General features: G+C 42.1%; 1 protein-coding gene across 4 annotated transcripts in view; it reads right to left on the bottom strand.

Moving 5' to 3' along the window:
• Positions 1 to 22,955, bottom strand: part of FAM114A1 (family with sequence similarity 114 member A1) — a 65,905-nt gene extending 42,950 nt beyond the window's left edge. For 2 of the 4 annotated variants that reach the window (XM_079919389.1, XM_079919390.1), the window contains exons 1-4: positions 22,854 to 22,955; positions 22,136 to 22,287; positions 14,020 to 14,375; positions 3,944 to 4,031 (exon numbers count right to left, since the gene is read on the bottom strand). In XM_079919389.1, coding sequence (XP_079775515.1) covers positions 3,944 to 4,031; positions 14,020 to 14,367 — 436 coding nt within the window. In that variant the 5' untranslated portion in view covers positions 14,368 to 14,375; positions 22,136 to 22,287; positions 22,854 to 22,955. The remainder of the gene's footprint in view (positions 1 to 3,943; positions 4,032 to 14,019; positions 14,376 to 22,135; positions 22,288 to 22,853) is intronic. The other 2 variants (XM_079919391.1, XM_079919392.1) reach the window with 2 other exon arrangements.
• Between the last annotated feature and the right edge of the window lie 349 nt (positions 22,956 to 23,304).

Here is a 23,304-nt window from a genome sequence, read left to right as displayed (position 1 = left end):
GTGACACTTCTCCATTTGTGGCACACTTGTGATCCCTGTTATGTTTTGGGAGTCAAATTCCCAATCACCACCACTGCCTGTTTCCAGCCTTGGAACCTAAGCCTCCCCTTATGCTTCAAGTTTTAGTTCTCTATCAGGTCCACCAAAATACTTATCTCGTTTTCAAGTATATACTGCTATTAGTTTAGCTACTATTACTTTGTAAAGTTAAAGCCCATCCTGACCAAATATCTCCAAAATGTACCTGGAGAACAACTTAGGGATGGCATTCAGCTATCTTGTTATTGCATTTATTGGGGTTGTGATGACCAGCGGTGATGAACATATTTAGTCTCTACATCTCTAAATATAGCTCCAATTTTTCCAAAGGGATTCTTAGAATGAGTATCAATATTTCAAACTTTCTTTGCTCTCCCTCATGTGCCCTTTGGTCATTGTGGGTGCAAATAAGAGAAAAATGCCAAGATTAAAATGCTTTTCAAACTTCCAACATATATCAGGGAGATAGTGTTTTGGGAAGGATCCCTGGTGTTCTCCTTACTTACTGCAAGTAATAATAAATCCTTCCTTCTCCTGAAAAAAAAATTCCAACATGTAGCCAGAGCCCTTAAAAAATACTAAGTTTCTGGCATTGGTGGTATAACTGATGAGGTTTTCAAACGGAAAAGGGAGGTCTGTTAGGGAGAATTGAAAGATCACCCTAAGATTCTCAACCCTGGCATATACAACATGCAATCCCCCACTTTTTTTTTTTTTTTTTTTTGCGGTACGCGGGCCTCTCACTGTTGTGGCCTCTCCTGTTGCGGAGCACAGGCTCCAGACGCGCAGGCTCAGCGACCATGGCTCACGAGCCCAGCCGCTCCGCGGCATATGGGATCCTCCCGGACCGGGGCACAAACCTGTGTCCCCTGCATCGGCAGGCGGACTCTCAACCACTGCGCCACCAGGGAAGCCCAATCCCCCCACTTCGAGTGTGGACAGGATTGTGAATATGATGGGATTCATTCCCATGATTAGGTTACATTATATAGTAAAGGTGAAGGGACTTTTCAGAAGTAATTAAGGTCATTAATCAGTTGAATTTGAGTTAATCAAAAGAGAGATCCTGGATGAGCCTGAACTAATCAGGTGGGCTTTAAAAGGGATTTGGGCCCTTCCTAAAGGGAGAGATTTGAAGCATGGGAGAAATTATTCTGCTGGCTTTGAAAAAGGATCGGAGGGCAGCCTCTAGGAGTTGAGCGACCCTGGCCAATAACCAGCAAGAAAACAGGGGTGTCAGCCCTACAACCGCAAGGAACTAATTTTGCCAACAAATTGAATAACCTTGAAACTGACCCTGAATGTCAGATGACAATGCAGCTAGCTGACACCTTGATTTCAGCCTGGCAAGTCACTAAGCAGAGAACCCAGCTATCTTGGACCTGAATTCCTGATCCATAGAAACTGTGAGATAATCACTGTATGTTGTTTTAAGCCTCCACATGTGTGGTAACTCGTTACATAGCAATAGAAGTGAATACAAGAGGGTCTACTTGAACTTCATTCTGATATTTGATGGGGCAATGTGTGACTGTCAGATCATCTCAGAGGAGCCCTGTCTCCACCAACCATAAGAGGGAAATGGCAGTAGTGATGGCACAATGATCCTGCTGGTCCACAGGCAGTTATCTCCCCAGGTTCTTCTGGATCAGTTACTGCACAGAGCCAGGTGAGAAGCACCACAAGTTTTAAGTGGTTGCAACATTAACAAGACGCAACATTTATTCGGGGTGCCTTAGGGAAACCTCAAGAGTAACCCCAAACCCAAGCACAGGCTAAAGATTAAGACACTGACTTGAGGTCAAATTAAAAGATGAGTGCCTACCAGTATGGGCTGGGACCTGCCATCGGAGTCACAGCCTGATTTTTAAGCAGTAAAGCCAGCATCATCTACTGGTTATACCTGAATCAGGTAACAAAATCTAGAGGTCTTGGAGCACAGTCCACCAGAAGAAGGCTGCACTAGGCTGTATATATGCAAAGGTCAGATTACAACAGGACACTGAAAAAGATAATGCACAGTAAATTCAACAGGTAAGCCGCCAGTTGATGGATGGAAAACTTTATAAAGGTCCAGCAAAGCCCAAAGTCAAATGGTGAGGTGTAGTCGCTGACTGATAAGAAACAATAGCAAAGAGTCAGACCTACGAGGAGCAAAGCAGTCACAGGTGAGTGCACCTGTAAGTGTACCAAAAACACCTGCACATGACACCCACAGGGCGGCTGATAGCTGTCTTTACCGTGGAAGGAGCTTATATTTAAATTTTTAACGAGAAAGTAAATCCTTTGTCTATAATAGAACCTTCTGAAGCACCAAGTTCATTATAAGCCAGGGCAGTTCTGGACACCATTATAACTGGAAGCACCCAAAACACTGTACTGTTTTATGACATAAACCATGAGGAGAGCCGTATAATTTGGTGACCATATAATTTACTGTTCCATGACTTATCACAACTTCAGAAACTTTTAGACTGCACATTTTTAATTTTGGTTCAGAAAGCTGGCAATCCTGAGTGTTGCCAGAGGCAAGATGCATTTGAGAGCCACTAAATCTCAAACATTTTCCCTAGGAAGTAGGATGCCTTCAGGTTCCTGTCCTCACTCTTATGAAAAGACTCTGTCCTGTTCAAAAAACAAAACAGGCTCTTCTACTTTAATCTGATTAATTTTTCCATCTGCATATGTAATATTCATGGCATACCTGGCCTTTCAATTAGCAATAGAAAAAAATTTGCTTTCCAGGCTCTCATGCAGAGGGCAACGTTTATTTGACCACCATCTACTTCTTGCCAGAGCTCTCCTGATACTTGACAGACATGGAATTAGGAGAATGCAATCTATCCATTCTTCCAGGGAGTCTAAGTTCTATCAGATTAGGTATCTGGCCCTTCAGCTGTTTGTGACCATGGTCCATTAGAGTGGGGTCAAAGACCTCAGCCCTGCTGGTTTTAGGAGTAACAGTGAATTGGTCCAATTCATGGCCCATCACAAGATCCTCATGCCACAGAGATACCTTGAGAACACCTGAGTTAGATGATCTGCAAGCTGTGTTACCTGTGACTTCCCCTGTCCTGCTCTTCACTCTCTACCCTCAAGATGAAATGCTACGGCTACATTATCATAGACACGTTTAGGTTGTACCTTCAGTTTTCATGAAGAGCGGATATAAGAAATGGTCACATGAAGAATATTCTGACAAACCTTCACTGATGAAGACATTGTCTATTATATTTTCTCTTTGTATATGAGCCAATATGGGACATTTCTTCAAAAGTTTAATACAAGGAAAATAAATTTATCTAAATAAACTAAGTCTTGTTTTATCACTCAGTGAGATAGATAATCTACTGGTAGCCAAGAATCTCAGAGTTAAGGTCAATGTTCAATTATATTATCCTTGATATATATCTCCTCCCTACCTGCATATTTCTTTTTGTATTTGTATTTTAATACCCTGTGATGAATGCCTTTTATTGAGATACCTCAAATCCTTTTAGGGAGTAGGCTATTTATATATTTTAAAATGTTCATGCGGGATGATAAACACAAAGCATTAAGGATATATTATAAAAGCCTAAATCTTATATTCTAAGATGCAATATAATATAATGGTTAAAAGCCAATTCAGCCACTCCTGACTTTGGATAATGTTTAACCTCTCTGTGATTCAGCTTCCTTACCTCTAAAATGGAGAAAATAAGAGTGCCTCCTCATAGGGTTATTTTGAAGAATAAATATATTAATATACAGGAAGTACTTAGAACAGCAAACACGAAAAACAATTTGCTCTTATTATGTCATGAGCTAATGTTAAACTCTATCAGTACATGGTATGATCAAAATGTCATATCCTATTTGGCTCCTGAACTTTATCCATTCAAACGCAATGTGTAATGCTTACCTACTGTGGCAGATGCTGATGAGAGCAGAGATTTGCCCCAGGAGCCCCAGCCTGCCCAGCCCCCTCCACGTGGAGAGGAATCCACGGCCTGCAAAAAACCAGATTACCCACAAGGTCAGCAATTTCATTCATCCCTGAATGGAAAAACACCCATTCATTTGAAACAAAGAGAAGATTTTAAAAAAATCACCAACAACCATATCTCATTGGCTTATAGTTTATAAGGGCCATAAAATATACCAGTCTACATTGCAATGTGTACTTTGGAACCAAATTGGTTTGTAGTGGTGTCGGCTTCTGAGGGCTTAGCTTGAGGTGAGAAGGGAATTTGATGTCAACTAAGACCCAAATCTCCCATTATCTGGAAGACAGGGATAGGGCTGTGGAGGAGAGGGAGAGATTTAGTATTTTAGGGTACACAGTGATTTGTTAAAACTCCAAAACAACCTTGACTCATGCAATTTTTACAGAACTAAAATAATGTGCTCTTCAAGGTAGGGTTAACTTTCAAAAATCTGGGGTGGTAGGAGGGAGCTTTGGCATGGATGGTAGTAGGCAAAGTGTCTAGAAAAGCATCAAGAAGCTTGGAGATGGCAAATAGCAACAGGAAGCCTTTTGAGGTAGACAACTTTCAAGGTGTCCACTCCACTCACAACGACCCCCTGTAACTATATCTCTCACTGTCCCTGGGCTCACTTGATTCAAATTCTTTTTCCTAGGTATTTTGATTGGGACTGAGAGATTCTGGTTCAGCTTGAATAGAAGATAAAAACTCAGACAATGTGGGGTGACCATATTCTACCCACCATGCAGACTAAGAATTAAGAGAAAGCATAGTGAGCAGAATCCTCTCTGAGATACGCTCAGAGAAACTGTTTGGATTCCAGAGAGCTTCTCAGCCTCTGCTTCCTGTCCCTCTTCAAGGCCCTACCGCATTCCTACTTTTGGGTTTTATGAGATTCCAGCACAGTGTTTCTCTCTCCTTTAATGTTTTGTTCACTGTTATGTCCACAGAGCATAGAATTCATGGCGTATAATGAGTGCTTAATAAATTTAGTTGTTAAATAAATGACTGAAATTCATCCATTTTCTTAGGTGTGCTTAGTTTCTGTTACCTGCAACCAATGCATCCTGACTCGGTGGAACCACAGCTTTCCCTTAATGTCCAGGAATGCATTATAGAAAATGAGGCAAGAACACATTAGGAGATGAAGAATAACAGCTCTTTCACTCCAAGAAAAGAACGGAAGAAGTTAAGAAGGAAATGAAAAATTCCTACAGAGTTTCTAGATTCTATAACTTTTGACTCAAGGCTGGTCCATCATCATCCCCAACTTCCTTCTGCGTGCAGTCTTCCACTCTTATCTTCCACTCTTGCAGATAAGGGTGGCCATGTGAAACAGTTTTGACAAGTGAGATATAAATGGGAAAGGTTTTGCTTTCATGATAAAATACACAGTTTTGTCTGGTGCCGACTCTCCCCTCTCCTTTTTTCCTACCCTGAATGTGGACCTGATGCTTGAAACTGAAGCAGCCATTTTTGCTGCCATGAGGGAAAGGCCAGGGAATCACAGAGTCACTGGTCCTGGTACTGCTAAGCTACTAAACAAATGTGAGTTGTTGCATATCTCCATTCTTTCTGTTAAGTGAGAAAAAATTAATTGCTATTTTGTAAGCTAATATATGTTGGGTTTTAGTTACTTGCACCCAAATGCATTCCTAAGCGATTCACCTCATAAATATCAAACATCATCCATGAGCATAGACTACTGGTCAAGAGTCAAGGTTATGGAATTAAATTGCTTGGGTTTGACTCCAGGCTCTGCCAGTTGGACATGTTAGTTACTCAAGTCTTTTAGCTATCACTGACTCATTACAAAAATGCAACCATAAATATAAGAACCAATAACCTCACAGGGTTATTGTGAAAGTTAAAAGAAATAATTCGCTTAAAGCTGTAAGCATAGTGCCTAGCACATAATAAATACTCCAGAAATGTTAACTAGTAATAATAATAATAATAATAAGTAACTACATTTTTAACACTAAGAAGCAAAAAGTTTTGAAAGTTGGCTGACATTATTTTTCTGTTTGGAAACAATGAGAAGCTTGTTAACATGAATGGAAATACTCAAGATTCATGACAGTCTGCTTTCATTTTTGGTGTCTACATTGATTTACTTCACTTCAGCAATGAAGCCAGTGGCCATTTTATACCATCATGAAGACATATGTAAGTTGGTGATTAATATAGTTCTTTCATGGGACCAATCTCTACCTATGTGATTAGGGAGAGTTAATACACTTAGGGGTGACAGCTTCTGACTCACATTTACAATACGTAATATGCCGTGACAGCTGGTAATTTGACTAGCAAATGGAAATTAATGTTAAATGAGTCTAGAACTTTTTGCAGTGTGACTACTTCAATTGCTTTATTAATAAAGCTCCTTTGACACTGAGCTGTGACTTCCTGATCAGCTAAAAAGAATATTTGTTATCAATGGCAAATACTCAAATAACTAAATGTGCACATTTAATATAAAACCACAAAAACTAAATGTTTGACATGAATTATAAATATATCTCATCTTGAGTATTGTCTCCACTTTAAATAGCTTTAATGTCACATGCTTATGAGACTACAAATTAGGCAGCATGGATCTATTCAGATCTCCCATTTTCATATATGGATATTTTAAAGCTTTTTTCTCACCCTCACCCATGTAACCCCCACCTCCTTTACCAGAGAACTTCACATCCTAATTTACAGAGAAAACAGAAGCCATCAGATAAGAACTCTCTCAACTTCCTGTCCCTTCCTCATAAACTCACAGAAGAGTGACCGCATATTGTAACAGCAAATCAGACTTGGTTTGATCAAGAGGGATCTCCAAAACTCAACTGGAGATCATTTAAACATCTATAACTGTAGTGTGGTCCTAAGAACATGAAAGAGTGCAAGATTCTATCAAGTTCGAAGTTCTTTAAATATAAAAGACATTTATTTATTTTTAGGCTATCAAGTTCAAAGGTATCATTAGATAGAAAAATATGCACAAATCTTAGAATTCCATCAAATTCAAAGGCCTTTAACATTTAGATAGAAGATATATGTACCTCTCTTAAAGGATAAAGACCAACCTGGTTGTCCTATTTCCTTGGGTAGATCAAGAATCAGATACTGTGTATAACTTTGGTCTTGGGATGTGGACAGTAGGAGTTATGAGACCAAAGCCTTTTTAAGTTTTGTAACTTGTGACACAGCTGTTCTAAAAAGGGCCCAGTGTGACATTTGGGAGGATGTAAATTACTCTGGAGGCCTGCAGCTCTGTCGAAATATTTGCTTGAAAATGGCCTCAGTTATTCCCAGGTAATCTTCTTCCTTGGTGAGTATGCATCACTCAACTCTAGGAAGATTTAACATCAAATATGGAAAGGTTTAAAGCGTGAAATATGCTATTAATCATTTTGTGCATATTTGGTCTTTTCTATACTACTGATGTTTAAGGAATTTGACTGATTAGAGTGACAATTTTTTGAAAATCAATTTAAAATGAATAATTGAATTATTAGACTTCTGATTTTTAAGTTGAAATCTTCCTAAGTTTATGCATAATGTTATGCCACCTAAGGGGTTGTTTAGTCTACTCTATAAATTTAAGATTTACAACAATTTTTAAGTACTCAGCAAGATTTTGTTTAAGTAGATAAATGAGGTACTTAAAATGTATATTAAGTTTATAGATGTAGTTTAAAAATATTTGACAGTGTTTAAGTTGGCAAAAAGGACCAAGCATTAATCAAAAGCCCCTTGCAAGTGACTGTTCAATTATGTTAGGCTTCTAAATACAGTAAGATTTGTGAGATGAATGTAAATACTAGGGAGAATTGACATTGTGAATCTGTAACCTTAATATATTGAACACTAATTGTTTAAACCAAATTAAAAGTCTGAGTAGCTTTTTCTTATGGACAAAACACAGACTAGCCTACACCAAAAACCTATCTCAATACAAATCTAACTTTACTGCATCCCCAGTCACAATTACTTCCTCCCCTTCTATCATAACGGAAATGATATCTTCGTCTTAGTTGTAATTATCACCTCCATCTGAACTCCTCTGGGCCTGGGAAGGTTGGTTCTCCCTTTTTTCCTGGTTTTTCAACCTTTCTCTCTGGCTGCTTCCCACATTTAATGATGTGCACGATTCCTCCATCTTAAAACCAGCAGATGAAAATCACGATGACAAAATGTTTCTTTGGAACTTCTCTGGCTTCTGCTCCATGTCCTTCTTTCTTCTTCAACTCTTAAAAAAGATGCCTGCCTTCTGTATCCACCCCCTCCACTCCTCTACCCACCATGGTGACTCTCCCATGGTCACTATTTCATGAAACCATTCTCACCAAGATCACAATGGCTTCCTCATTGTCAAAGCCATGGACTCATTTTAGTCATTTTATTTCTTGACCTCTCAGTAGCATCAGAAGCTTAAGCACTTTTCAATTCTTAAAAGACTATTCTCATGGCTTTCATGACCTATCTTTTGACTCTTGCTTTTTTTGTCCATCCCTTATTATGATGATTTCAGTTTACTTTAGAAAGTTTCCACATGCATATTGTGATATTATGGAAGCTCCTTAGATTAAGATACAACCCAACTGCATTCCAATAAAATACACACAGTCCAGGTGGTCAGCTGGCATCCTAATCAGGAAAGCCATACCCCAAAGGCAGCTATAATGAACACTTCTATTATTTGCATCTGTATTAACGTATGGTGCTTTGCTAATTAGCATACTGAATTACAGAAATGGGTTTTAACTGGTAAACATGGTGGACTGTTGACTAGCATTTTAAATATCTGAAAGGGGTTCTCGATGGTGAAATTAAAGGTGTTAAACACTTGTAGATGGTTAAATATATTTTAGAGCCTCTTCCTACCTTTACATGAATAGGGTGCAAGAAAGGGTTTTTCCCTGTACTAAATGATCTTCTATCCATCTCTGAACTCTGGAGAATTCTGGTTTCTGATGCCAGGTATAAGGGAAGAAACCCCTGCCCCTAGAATTCTAGACATTTGTGTTGAATGCACCTTTCACGCAGGGTAGTGGTCAAAGCACCTGAAAGTCCAAAACAATGGCACATTCTCAAGCCTACATGAGTTCTCACAAGCTATCTTTAACTTTCTTGTCAATTAATGTTTAATTTTAAAACGTCAGTGTAGTATAATGCGATTTGAGATTTGATTTCATTTATAGAATGAACTTTGCTGGCAATCACAACTTATCAAAGAGCGGTCCATGACCAAAGTGGCTTAGAGACAGGAGACTTCAGGGCCAGGTCCTTGGCCTCTGTGCTTTATTTATGTATAACACCTGGGCAATCTTACCCACTCCCATTACTTAAATAACATCCAGTTGCTGCTGGCCTCCAAATCTCTCTCTATCCCCTGGGCTCCAGACCACTATAACCAACTGCCCACAAAATATCTTCACTTGGATGTCTCATCTCATGTTCAGTATGGAACTCACCATCTTCTCAATTGTACACGATTCCCGTATTAGTGGTTCCCAAACACGGGTCCACAGACTGACTGCAAGAGTATTATCTGGGGGAACTTATTAAAAATACAGAGTCTTGGCTTCTACTGTGATCTTTTGAATAAGAATCTCTCGGGCTTCCCTGGTGGCGCAGTGGTTGAGAGTCCGCCTGCCGATGCAGGGGACACGGGTTCGTGCCCCGGTCCGGGAGGATCCCGCATGTCGCGGAGCGGCTGGGCCCATGGGCCGTGGCCGCTGAGCCTGTGTGGCCGGAGCCTGTGCTCCGCAACGGGAGAGGCCACAATGGTGAGAGGCCCGTGTACCGCAAAAGCAAAAAACAAAACAAAACGAAAATCTCTCAGCAGGCTTCCCTGGTGGCACAGTGGTTAAGAATCCGCCTGCCAATGCAGGGGACACGGGTTCCTGCCCTGGTCCGGGAAGATCCCACATGCCGTGGAGTAACTAAGCCCATGCACCACAGCTACTAAGCCTGCGCTCTAGAGCCCGTGCTCTGCAACAAGAGAAGCCACCGCAATGAGAAGCCCACACACCACTATGAAGAGTAGCCCCCGCTCACCGCAACTAGAGAAAGCCCGTGCACAGCAACGAAGACACAACGCTGCCAAAAATAAATAAAGTAAATAAATTTTTAAAAAAGAATCTCTCAGGGTTTCTACCCTGAGAATCTGAATTTCTAACAAGCTTCCCAGGCAATTCTAATATACCACCAGATTTAGGACGCACTGCCCAATATAGCCATAAGGCAACAGCATCCACCTGGTTGCCCAAGTCAAAAATCAGGTGCCATGATGGAGAGAGGCTTAAAAGGAGAAAAACTCCAACAGAATTGGAGCAAACTCTACTCACTCATTTAAGAGGCAAAAATCTATCATCAGCATGTCTTGGCCTATATTCTCTCATCTTTGTCTCTGTTGATAGCAATTTTATTGCCCTTAAACACCCTGCTTTTCCTTTTCCAGGGACAGAACTATTGAGTGGTAGTCTATGTTTTCCTTTGAGAGTACTTTTAGTTGTAACATTGCGTTCTTTACCTTCTTCATAATTGGTCTTATGCACTGGTGTAGGACAGTAGGGATGAAATTTTTTTTACTCTGGGAAATATTTCTTGGTGCTAAGAATTTAGAGAAATTTTATCTAGATTAGATCTTTTAGGGGCTGATAGACTAGTACATAATAAGGTCCCACAAGATCTCTGGGAATAAATGTTGCTCCAGGCTAGCACTCAAGACAAACATCTCTGAATGGAAGCTTAGGACTTCACTGACTCCTTAAGATTGATTTGAGTGCTCTATCTAAGGCTACCTTGTGCCTGTCCTATCTAGTACTATAAGACATGCTATAGTTGCTTTTATGCAACACTGCCTTACCCATCTAGGTGGTAGGCGTCCTGAAGATAGTTGTACTACTCAGATTCTGGGGCATAACTCATGTATCCTGAGGCTGGTTGAGGCCTTAAAGGATCTAGTACAACCTTCAAAGTTCAAGGGAGGCTGGGGACCATCTCTTATGGATGTGGTAGAGTGGAGTCCTGAAGGAAGCCTTAACTCAATGGCTTCTGAGTCTGTACATCAGAATGGATGAGAAAGGGGCCCTAAAGACAGAAATAGCTTCTCTGAGTGCATCAACTGTGAACAGTGTGATCCTTCAAGGTAGAGGTGCCAGCTGAGTAGCTGGCAGAACCGCTGGCCCCAGGCCCCCTCCTTGTCACACCGCCCTACCTGCCAAGTTATGGCCCCCATGCTGGCTCAGGCAAAGGTGAAGCTAATAATGTGGATTTTAAGGGAACTCAGACCACTTATAGAAAAATATATACATTTAAACCCATTATCACAAAATCTAGTGTGTCCTAGATTATATAAGTTTACTTCTTCAAAGACTATTCTGCCAGGTTTTTTTTTAAGCAGGCATTTTCCCTTAGAAACGTTTTTTAAAGGTGATGAGATTCTTTTAGGCTCAGATACACCTGGAATCAGATAGGTTTTGGAGCTTGACTACACCTATAGGACTTGACATCCCTCAGGGGATCTGTGTTCAAGATCCAAACAGCCAACTTGTAAAAGAACTTTTCATTGAAGATTTTTTGTAGAATTCATTATCTGCTGGATCAACAGAAAAATGGTTGTTTTCATCACTGCAAAAGGACTTCTTATCAGTGTCCAACAAATAGCAAATAAAACAGCAAATGAACAATGCTTGAAGACGAAGCACAAAACCGAATTCTTCTATATTAACCTAAGATACAAGGATAGGCTGCCACGAGAGATAGCAGAACCCCCTTTTCTGGTAATTATTTAAAGGAGACTATATTTGTACCTATTTAGAAGGGTTTAAATGGAACCTGGGTGAAAGAGATATATCCCTTCCCTTCAAGGCCCTTCCAGCCACCCATATCAGCTTTCTGCCTTCTTAGAACCAATATACTGACAAGAATTCCTCTTACACCCCATTTCTATCTGAGCTCCTGATGCAATGCCACACACACACATGCAGAGCCATGGCCCCAACTCTGTGGCTAATATTTGTATTTCCATCCAGGTACTTTTGTGATGCTTCATTATGAGGAAATGCTCACCTTTTCAAAGTCCTTGAAAGCTATCAGTGGTGCTGGGAGAGGAGGGGAGTACCTGTCTGCCAGTTGGCTCTCTCCCTGTAGCACTAAGGAGGTTTATAAAGTGCTTGCAAGAGCAGGATTCATTCGATTTGCTCAAAATTTAGGAAGATGGATGTGTAGGAGCATACTGAATTTTTTTGTGCTATCTTTATTGGCAATCTTGTTATAACTTTCAGAAGTCTGAAATTGGAATGTATAATCTAGCCTTCATGAGCTCACGTATTTTGAATCAGTGGAGCTTTTGTAGTTTCTTTAAGTCGTCTTCGGTCAAAATGGTGTGGCTAAGACATAGTGTCTTAATATGTATCAATAGTAGCACTTACAATAACAATTGGGAACCAATGGTCCCCCAATAGAAAGACAGCATGGAGGGAACCCAGGTTCCAGAGTCAGGCATATAGGTAAATACAAGAATAGGGTATATCCTATTGGTTCTGTTTCTCTGAGAATTCAGGCTAATATACATCCTGGCATCATTATTTCTTAAAGCTCTCTCAGTGGTTGAAATGTTCAGCTAGGGTCGAGACCCTCTGGTCTAGGAGTTCCCACAGGGGGGTCCATGGATGGCTTTAAAGGGTCTGTGATATCATGGAACTTGTAAACAAAATTTTACACGTATGTTTACATATCTGATCCAAACTCCCATCTGGTCCTCAAATGCCTTCCATGACGTTCCTGCAGAATGATTGTTTGCTTTTGTTTAAACATCTCCAGTGATGGGAACCCCCCTCTTCCCTGAGGAAGCTCATATCATCTTAGAATAATTCTAAGAGTCGCTTTGAGGAAACTGTGGCTAAGAAGCTTGATTCTGAATAAAAGAATCACAAAACATTAGTTGGAAGGATACCTCGTGGTCTTCGTGTGCAAAGTCCTCATTTTACAGAGGAAAAACTGAAGCACAGAGAAATTAGGTGTCTTGCTCAAACTAACAAAGTTAACGATAGATGGAGGATGAAAACCAGGCCCCCCCGACCCCCTGCTTCATTCCCGTCCCTCACTGCTTGGAGCAGAGTCACCTCAAGGCGGTGATCTGTGTGGTACACTCCAGGAGAGCAGGGCTGGGCCTGGCAGAGGGAAGACTCTCATTTCCCCTATACCGTAGAATCCTTCTAGAAGGGAGGATTGGAGGACAGGGCCTCCCCACCCTTTCCAGTCCCCACATGGATGGAGGGGAAGGTGTCAGGAAAACCCAGCTTGATGGTCATACTGATGTGGAACCAGGTACCACCTGGGAGACACTGGTCTGTCTTATTGCCCAGAGAGACAGGTGCAGGCACTGAAGGGAAGCATGAACGTGTTCTGCCTCTGGTCTCCTGGACGGTGGTATGTGATAATAAATGAGTGATCTGAATGTTTAAGATCTTCACAGTAGATTTGTAAATATGTATTAAAATTTGAGTGATGTTAAAGAAACATTGACTTGTTTAGGGTGGAATCAGGTTCATTAATAATTTGGACTCATTACGTTCAATATTACAATATCTTCCATATACTACTGAGTAGCTTAATCTTACTGGGTTGCTTAATTTCTCTGAGCCTGGTTGCCTCATCTATAACTTGAGGTCAATAATATCCAGCTTAGAACCTCAAAGAACTGTTGTATAGAGTGAATTACATAACATATAGAGTAGCTAGCAGAGTGCCTGGCACACAGGATGTGCCCAATAATTGGTGATTGTTATTATTAATAATAAAACAATTATCAAAATGCAAATATTATAATGACCAATTACTCTCATATATGCCTTTTCTCACCACACAACACATCTTTGATGACAGAGGTAATGTCACAGTATATACTGAACTTCTAATCCCTACCCAAAGAGCCTGGCACAAATCTATGGCCATGGTAGTATCAGTAAGAACTTAGGTTGAACTGAGTCAAGTGAACCACTCCTACCGGATTACTCTGCTCTTTCAGGAGTATTTCGGATCCAAGTTCTGCCTCGAGGTTGACGGAGTCAATGCATTCAACAAGGGTATCCTCAGTCACTTCTCCATTGCGGGGGTGCTCCATGGGACCGGGGTCTTTGGGCTGCTCAGTGAGTCCAGTGTCAGCAGTCTCTGCACCCTGAACAGCCGCATTTTCATGTACATCTCCTCTGGGGTCAGCTGGCGTTAGCTCATTTGAAATCGTAGCTGAATCACAGTGCGCTTCTGCATCTTTGGGTAAGGTATCACTATTGGGCATGTTGGTGATTTCTGCTTTGTCTCCAGTGGCTAAGGTATCGTCACCATCATCAGACATTTTAATATCTGTCAACATGATTACAAACAAACATCTTATGCTTTAATCCGAATTGTTAAACGTTAATTCAAAGCCCTGAATAATTAAGTTAAATCTGGTGGGGGTAACCTTTCTTCTACCAAGAAGAAAGTTTATGTAACCTTCGGGTAGGCTGAATAATGGCCCCCCAGAATATCCATGTCATAATCCTTGGAAGCTGTGAATGTTACCTTATATGGCCAAAAGGACTTTGAAGATATGATTAAATTAAGAAGCTTGGATTATCTGGGTGAGCCCTAAATGAAATCACAAGTGTCCTTATCAGAGAGAGGCAGAGGGAGATTTGACTACAAAGAGGAAAAGGTGATGTGATGATAGAAGCAGAGACTGGAGTGATGCATTCTGAAGATGAAGGAAGGGGCCACAAGCCAAGGTACACTGGTGGCCACTAGAAGCTGAAAAAGTCAAGGAAACCATTCTCCCCTCAGAGACTCCAGAATTATAAGAGAATACATGTGTATTATTATAAACCACTATGTTGGTTGTACTTTGTTACAACAGCAATAAAAAAACTAATACAAGCCAACCGTGCTCTCTTTAAACTTTCATGGATCTCTTACTTGGCATGAAGAAATAAATATGCATATGGGAACTAAGAGCATTATCTGTATCTGTGAAAGTACTTATTTAATATGACTTTATTAATTATATTTTTAGCCATAATCAGAATAAGCATGGAAAATACCTGAGAGCTTATAAAAAATATTTGACATTTGGCTTTGCAATGTGGTCTGAAATTCAAATTGAGAGAGACATACATACACATAAGTGTGCCTTGTTGGGTACCAGCCCATGAAGGCCTGGGCTATATTTGGACAATAGTTTAGATGGAAAAACACAAGGATGAAACAGAAAAAAAAGAAGCCAATATTAAGCCAAATAAGGAATGTAGCCATTACAAAATAATCTACGAAGTAGAAAACTCTTTATGAAGCTTGCAAGTTATTGCTATCATATCGAACAGTGCAGTTCAACAGAACTTTCAGTGATGATGAAAATGTTCTGTATCTGCACTGGCCAATATGGTAGCTAACAGTCACCTGTGGCTATTGAGCACTTAAAACGTGGCTAGTGCGACTGAGGAACTAAGTTTTAATTTTAATTTTAGGGAATTCCCTGGTGGTCCAGTGGTTAGGACTTGGCGCTTTCAGGGCTGTGGGCCTGGGTTCCATCCCTGGTTGGGGAACTAAGATCCCACAAGCTATGCGGTGCAGCCAAAAAAAAATATTAATCTTAAATAATGTAAACTTAAATTTACACAGGTATGTGTGGCTAGTGGCTATCTTACTGAATAACACATATCTAGAAGGCTTATTCAAGATGATAATTTTCTTAGTCTAAAATAAAGACACAGTGTTCTCACTATACAGGAAGCCAAGTCTCAGGAAAATCAGTGGGTATTTTTGTTGACCTCAGTGTTTACCAGTTGGTCAAATCTCTGGTCACTGTTAAAACCACAGTATATGGGAAGCCATTTAACATACTGGCCACATGATGGCACAGACTTAGAACTCACGTGCCTATGCCAACCCTCTTGTCCCCTCAAATAGCCATTCCCTAAAGTTGTCTAGCTATTTTCTTTTCTCTTGCTACCTTCTCTCCCTTGGTGAATCACATTCCTTTCTCACAGTTTTACACACTTCTATGTTGTGACTCTCAAATATCTACCTCCATTCTATAGAGACAGAAAGTAAATTAGTGGCTTCTAGGGGCTGAAGGGAGGGGAAATGAGTAATGGCTGCTAATGGGTATAGATTTCTTTTGTGGGTGATGAAAATGTCCTAAAACTAGATAGTGGTAATGGCTGTACAATTCTGTGAACATGTTAAAAACCACTGAACTGCACATTTAAAAAGAGTGAATTTTTAGTATGTGAACTTTGTTACGTATGAATTATATCTCAATACACTGCCATAGAAAAAATTCTACCATTGGATAAGCAGTTCTAATCGTCAGCTGAACATCTCTTTCTATCCCAAAGGAAACCTGTTGTCTTGCCATTAATTCTAGATCTTCACTTTGACCTTTGTGTTTCTTTTAATGGCACCTAGATTTCTCCAATAACCCAGGCTTAAAATCTCAGAGCTGTCATTGACCAAACCTTCACTTTCTCAAGAATATATAATATCAATAGCTATCATTTACTGAGTGCCTATTAAATCCAAGCTCTTTAAATGTGCTATCTCCTGTGAGTTAGCTACGACGAGCTTCATTTTACAGATGAGGCAACTGATGCTCAGAGGTCACACTTTAAGAAACAGTGGCAGATTTGAGATCTGAACCCACGTCTGACTTTGAGATTGAGCCACGTCGGAGCCCTATCTGCAATGCCACTTGCCTCTTCTCTTACATTCAACCAGTGCTCAAATCCTAGAGGCTCTTTATTCAGAATCCATATCCTTTCTTTGACTTCTATTTTCCCTGCCATCACCTTCAGTCAGGTCCTCAATTTGGTTCATGTTGATGATTTCAATATTGGGGTTACCTCTCCACTGTTCTCCCTTTCACTTCCCCATCCTTCCCCACCCTTTACCTCACTGCTTTAATTACATCATCTCCTGCTCAGACATCCTCAGGGGCTTCCCACTTCCTATTGAGATGAAGCTACATCCTTCAGCTGCCATCCAAGGACCTCTGTGCTCTGATCCCACTAGGTTTACCTCCCACGATGCCCTTCCAAATCCTTAAGTGAGACAACATAAGTATGTGAAAAATGCCTGACATTCACAAAAGAACCTCAGATGGCTGTTGGTTCAGTATGTTGTTTTAACATATTTAAGGCCCATTTAAAATAACCGCCTCCTCTATTTTTGTTCTTCCCAACTGGATATAACTTTTCTTCCTCTGAACTTCCCAGAGTGCTTTGCATCTGTCTCACTTTGGAGGGTTACAATCGTCTTTGATCAGTCATTTGAGTGTTTTCCTACTATACTGTAAATTCTATGAAGACAAGGATCTTCCTTGTTTTGTCTTCATATTTTATATAGCACTTAACATGGTTTCTTGAACATAGTGGGAAGCTCAAGAAATATGTGTTGAGTTGTATTAATATTTTTGTGGAGATTTAAAATTAAAGTGTAATTTGGAATGAAAGCAAGCAGAAAATGTCTTTACCCCATTCACTACTCAGGAGTTATCTTACAGCAAGTGGTTCCAAATGACCCATATTGTCTTTCCTTTGTTCCTTCACCTCCCAGATAACTGAGTTAGAATGTCTCTTTTTAAACAAAAATACTTGAATTCTCTGATAACACACCTGTAAACAAGTCTACAGATGGGAAAGGCAAATAATGCATATTTCCTTTTAGGTGGGATATTAAATTTCAGATATTCAAGGTTGGATATGGTCTGTCAATGAGTATGGTCAATGCCTAGATGAAATAGTAAAGAGTGAAAAAGGCCACTGTACAGAAAAGGAGTAGTTACTGTGGTTCATGGGAGGGGGATGAGATTGAGGGAGGGTACTTGAAAAGCTATCATCACATGGCAACTTATAAAATCTTTATGAAAACCTTGAGTCAGGACTGGCCTAGGTGAGGGGCTGCCAAACTACAGCCTGCTGGCTAAATTTGCCTTCCCTCTGTTTTGGTAAATAAAATTTTATTGGAACACAGACATGCTCATTTTGTTTATGTACCGTCTATGGCTTCTCTAGTACACCAGCGGAGTTGAATAGCTGCAACAGAGACCATATGGCCCACAAAATTGCAAAGCCTAAAATATTTATTAGCTGGCCGTTTATAGAAAATGTTTGCTAACCCATGGTCTAGGACATTGCTTGACGGCCATGGCCTAGAGTTCTCTGTCCTAATTTGCCCTAACCCCGCCTGGGTCCTAGGGGCACAACCATAAGGAGAATGGGTCCATATTGGACATCACTTATATTCCCATTTTTTTGTTCATCAACAGCTGGTCATAGGCACTGTCTGATATCTTAATTTCTTTGTAAGATAATTTGAAAATCCTTATTAATCTGGATTATTAAGAAGTTCCAAGCTATTTCACTTCTCTATAAGCAGGAACATGAGAATAAACCTGGTTATGATCAACATTCATGGGTGAATAAAAAGCATTATAAACACTTTGTTGTATCTGCTTCACCCTCAATTGTTGTGATACTGTTCCCAGTGCTAAAATATTTCAGCACATACCATGTGACATCTATGTGAGTTAGCTGGATTTTATGCCCTGAGGGTGGCTGGTTAACATTTGAAGCGCCCTATTCAGGAATATACTCTCCAGGGTCTTTACTTACTTAGCATTTCAGATTCTGTAATGAAGTGTTCACCTTTTGAGAGGGTTCAATTATCCCTCTCTCTGATCGCTATTTATCAGGGGGTACTACTTATCCTAAGGGGTATTAAAAGCATTTTTCACTGATAAAATGGAAATAGTGCTTAAAGTGGATTGGCAAGAAATTATGCACAAGTGCTTTCAGCTCTTCCATTTCCAGGGCAGAAGATTATATTCAGTCCAGCAGCTATTGAACTTTGCAGTAGAGTTTTTCTAGTTCTTCTGCTAATTGCAGGAGAACATCAAAGCCTGATTAGAAGGTTAGCTGAGTCCTGCCACCAGAGCAGTCCTAAAAGCAAAGAGAGCTAGGACTTCATCAACCTACAAGAACAAGCTACACAACTGAGCCTGGTCGCTAATATACATGTGGGTGTGAGGCAGAACTCCATCTGAGAGGTGGATTCATAGTATAATCAGTCTTGGTAGGGATGTTGCACAGAGGAGCCCTACAGCCCTCATCCATCTCTGATGGCCAAACTGCCCTAAGTCAGCTCACCTCAATTGTGGAAAAATTATCGAACAAAACCTCTCTTCCCTGCAGCTGCTCTGTATTCAAGCAACAACATGAAGCCATTCCTTCAGAAACACGCCCAAAGTTCATCTATCAGGTGCTGAACCAATACTGTTAGGAAATATTTATAGACAACTTATAAGTTTCAGAAAGACTATATTTTTACATCTGTTCAAATAATGAAAATGGTCACCATAATATTCAGCCCTACTTTAACTTCTAATTGTACATGAACTTCTGCCTGTTACAGGTCCACATTTTCCCTAAACCAAAACCAAAAATGAATCCCCTCCCAAACCTTTTTTGTCCTGGTAGATCTTTGCCTACTCTGGATGTTATTATGACAGGAGATATGTAATCTTTTTTAAGGCGGTGCCCTTTTGTCTGAAGCCATTAGAAATTGTGTTCTAAAGACACAGCTGTTTCTATGCAGTGACTGTTGGTGTCCAGAAGGACCACAGCTGTGATACATGCTCTTTCCTGGGACAGCCCCCACCTCTGCCTGGATGCCCCAGAAGCAGTCAGACTTAAAATCTCCCGATTTATGGTTTGGAATGTTGATCGCTGCAGCCATGTCCTGTGGCTTTGATGCTAGGGAGCCTCAACCCACAGAAACAAGGAGGCTTCTTCAGTAGATTCCAAGGAGAGGAAGAGTGGCATATAAAGAAGCCTTTATGGGCTGGGAATAAGTTAGTTTTTCATGAGTAAATTCATTCATCACCTAGAATGCTCCCAGAACTATGCTAGGTATTGGAGCAGCAACATCATAGCTCCAAAAATAAGTTTAAAACGGAAGACATGGTTACTATCCTTCAGAAAACAAATAATCTGTTTTCATTTTATTCCTGGTCAGTGAAGGCCCAGGAAACTATTGCATCTAACATGAAATGGTTAAGTGATGATGCAAAACAGCACATCAAAGCAGGGAAAGATGTGCCTGAACAAGACTGATCTCATACATGGGAGAACCTTGATAGCGGCTTTGATAGTTATTCAGGCATGATGGGATAAGAGTATGTGCAAATGCCCAAGAATGAATGTAGATATTCAGAACAGATGCTGTGTGGCTGGACCAAGAGCGATATGGAGGAATAGCGAGGGATGGGAGGGATGGACGCTGAGGCGCAAAGAGCCATGCTCTGGTCCCACCATCCCTCTGTGGGCGTACAGCTCATTCTTGTTGTTGTTCCTCACTCCCTCCTACGTAGAGTAAGGCTGGACAAAATGATCTGGATACTTTGTTCCCCAACACCAGACTGCAGGACTGGAACCAGTCCATGATGACAGAGGAAAATGAGGACAAGATAGCGAGTTTTTCATCAAGCTAAATTTATTAAATGTAAAGCACTGCCTTCATCTTGCAAGTTTAGCCTTCGTGCTTTTCCTGGTATTAAAATGTCTTTCATTTTACGAAATAGTGGTGTAGTGCATGGATTTTTTTTTAATGATCTCACTTGGCAAAATAAGAATTTGGTAATACCATACCCTGTGTGAAATTACTGCTCCCAATTTCAAAAAGTGCCAGTAAGTGAAAGACCAGGAACAAAAACTGTGGATGACAGGCTCTTAACCAGGTTGCAAGAGTTTCTACGGTGCTTGACAAGTACACGTGCCCAGAGCCCAGTCTCTTTATCCTCCCGTCCGGCCTCCACGTGTCTGCCAGGTAATTTTATGAAACACGGAGAGGACCTACCTGCTCCCCTGTTTAAAAACCATTAGGTTTAAACACCTTTGCATGGCATCCCTGGCCCCGCACAATCCAGCTCCAATCTCTCTATCCGCTTCTGTAACTCTCAACACACCCGACACTCTTCCCTCACCAGATGCTCCATCACTGCCGGCACAGCTCATAAACATCCCCACCTCCGCTTATGCTGGTTTCTCTGCCCAGGATGCCCTGTCTCCAACTGCCTGGCAAGTTCCTATTTGTTTCTCAATGTGTAATGTCACTGTTTACTTTGAAATTTTCCTGAATTTGTCCCACTCCTTCCAAAGAATGAATTACTCTCTCTTCCATGTTTTTCATGATACCTTGCATGGACTTCTATGGCATTTATAAGGAATATTTATTTCTCTGTCATTCTCTCCTCCAGAACTGTGACCAACAAGCACATAGTTTGTCTTTGGACCCTCTAATATTTACTGAACTGAAATATATTGTTTGATATTGATTAAAAAGAAACAACGTTCCATATAAGCCTGGTCTTATTATTATTTTTTTCAAACTGAATCCTGCTTTAATTGAAGCTTGTGGAGTATAAAGTCCTACAGAAACATTACAGAGAATCTTCTGGAAAACAGGAGTGATGACAACCCCTGTGGAGAGGCAGATGAGAGTAATTCATAGCTCACCAAGGCCTCCCTGTATCGAGATCCCAGAGTACCCAGAAGATCTCTTCACCATCTCAGTCCTGTAAGCCTGGTCTTATAAATAAATGGCTGCTTATATGGTCTGAATCCCTGAGATTCAGCAAGGTCCCTTCCTACCCTCAAATTCCTTCTGGACTGGCTCCGTGGAGCCTCAAATTCCACCCTGAAAGTTTCCTTCTTTTGCTTAAAGCTTATGATGTAAGGAGTTTATCAGTCTTTCCTGAGCTCAGGTTTTGATGGAGAAAGGAAGGAGAGAGCAGGGAATGGATATGGGTGAGGTAGGAAAGGAGCACTAGGTGGAAGAGAAAGCAGAGAGAGGCCTCTGAGGAGTAAGCCTGCCTCATTCTCAGTTTCCTCAGGTTGGCTGAGGTCTTCTGGAGTTCAAGAGACATTGATTTTAAAAAGCTACCTGCCTGCCTCTCTCCGTGTTTAGGATGGGAATTGATAGGATCGGTAGGACAGAGATCACTCTTAAGATGATACAGAGAGGTCTCCTACTCTAGGAAAGGGCAGTGAAGTTTAGGCGCCTGATCTGAGATGGCTGGAAATACTCACCAGATTCCAGGGAAGAAGATGAGCCAACTGGGTGGTTAGGTTGGGGGGCTGGGGAGCTGGCGTAGGGAGTAGGACTCAACCTGGGAGCTGTGAATGGAGGTGCTGCTGGCTTAGAGTGTTGGCTGGGGTGGAAGAGCCAACACGGCCGGCGTCTGCAGGGGGAGAGATGATGAGCTTGGGTGGGAGGTCAAGGCCTGAGCTCAGTTTTCCGAGGCCAAGGGCAGCGAACCCCGGGATGGGACTTGCTTCCTCTGTGTCCCCCGCTGCGGAGACCCCGCAGCCTACCTCTCAGTCGAACCTAGGACCTTGGGGAAACTTTTTCCGACTTGCATGGTGCTGGACCGGATACTTCGGGAGCACAAGACAGGCTCCGCAGAGGTTCTCGCCGGCCGAGGGGGCAGAGCCAGAGTGCGGGCGTGTGGGTGTGTGCATGAGCGTGGACCCGGAGCGACACACACTCACACACACACACTCACACGCCCGCACCCACGCAGGGCCCTCGGCCGCAACGCTCGCGCCGCCCGGGACCCTCACCCAAGGCCGGTCCTCCGGGTCCTGCGCCCCGTGCCAAGCCCCTGCCGACTCCGGGAACAGGACAAGCAGCGACGGCAGGGTCTCCCCACCACCCCGCGGCGGCTGTCCCCGCATCCACCCCCCCCCCCCCCCATCTGCCCGCCCGGGGAAGGGGATGACGGCGAGAGTTACCCAGGGCTCTTACCGCTCAGGCGGCCGAGTGCGCGCGGGAGCGCCCGCCGGGTCCCGCCCCGCCACGTCGGCAGGGCTGGCGGGGACGCGGCCTGAGGGCGGGCCAGGAGGGGGACGGGTGCTGACGAGCCGAGCTGCCCCGCCCCGCGGCCCCGACAGGGCCCCGCCCCCCGTGACCCCGCCCCAGCCCAGAGCGCGGCGGAAGTCCCGGGCACCTCTTTCCTCAGGCTGCGGGGGTCGCGGGCGCGCTTCAGACCAAGCTTGGGGAACTTGGCTTTTGTGGCTTTGCGCCTCCGGGTGAACTGGAGGGGCGCCCACCCCCACCCAGGGCGGGACTCGGGGTTCTCCGGATCCCTTTCCTTCCTTTAAAAGCGCCCAGGAAACACCGCAGACAGTTTCACCGAGAAGGGGCCGCTCAAGTTCAGTAAGAGTTTGCGATCCCCTGGTGGTGCTTTAAACAGCTT

The sequence above is a fragment of the Stenella coeruleoalba genome, assembly GCF_951394435.1.
Source record: "Stenella coeruleoalba genome assembly, chromosome: 4".
Lineage (NCBI taxonomy): Eukaryota > Metazoa > Chordata > Mammalia > Artiodactyla > Delphinidae > Stenella > Stenella coeruleoalba.
Note: the sequence above shows the minus strand (reverse complement) of the source record. Positions and strands in the feature narration are given on the sequence as shown.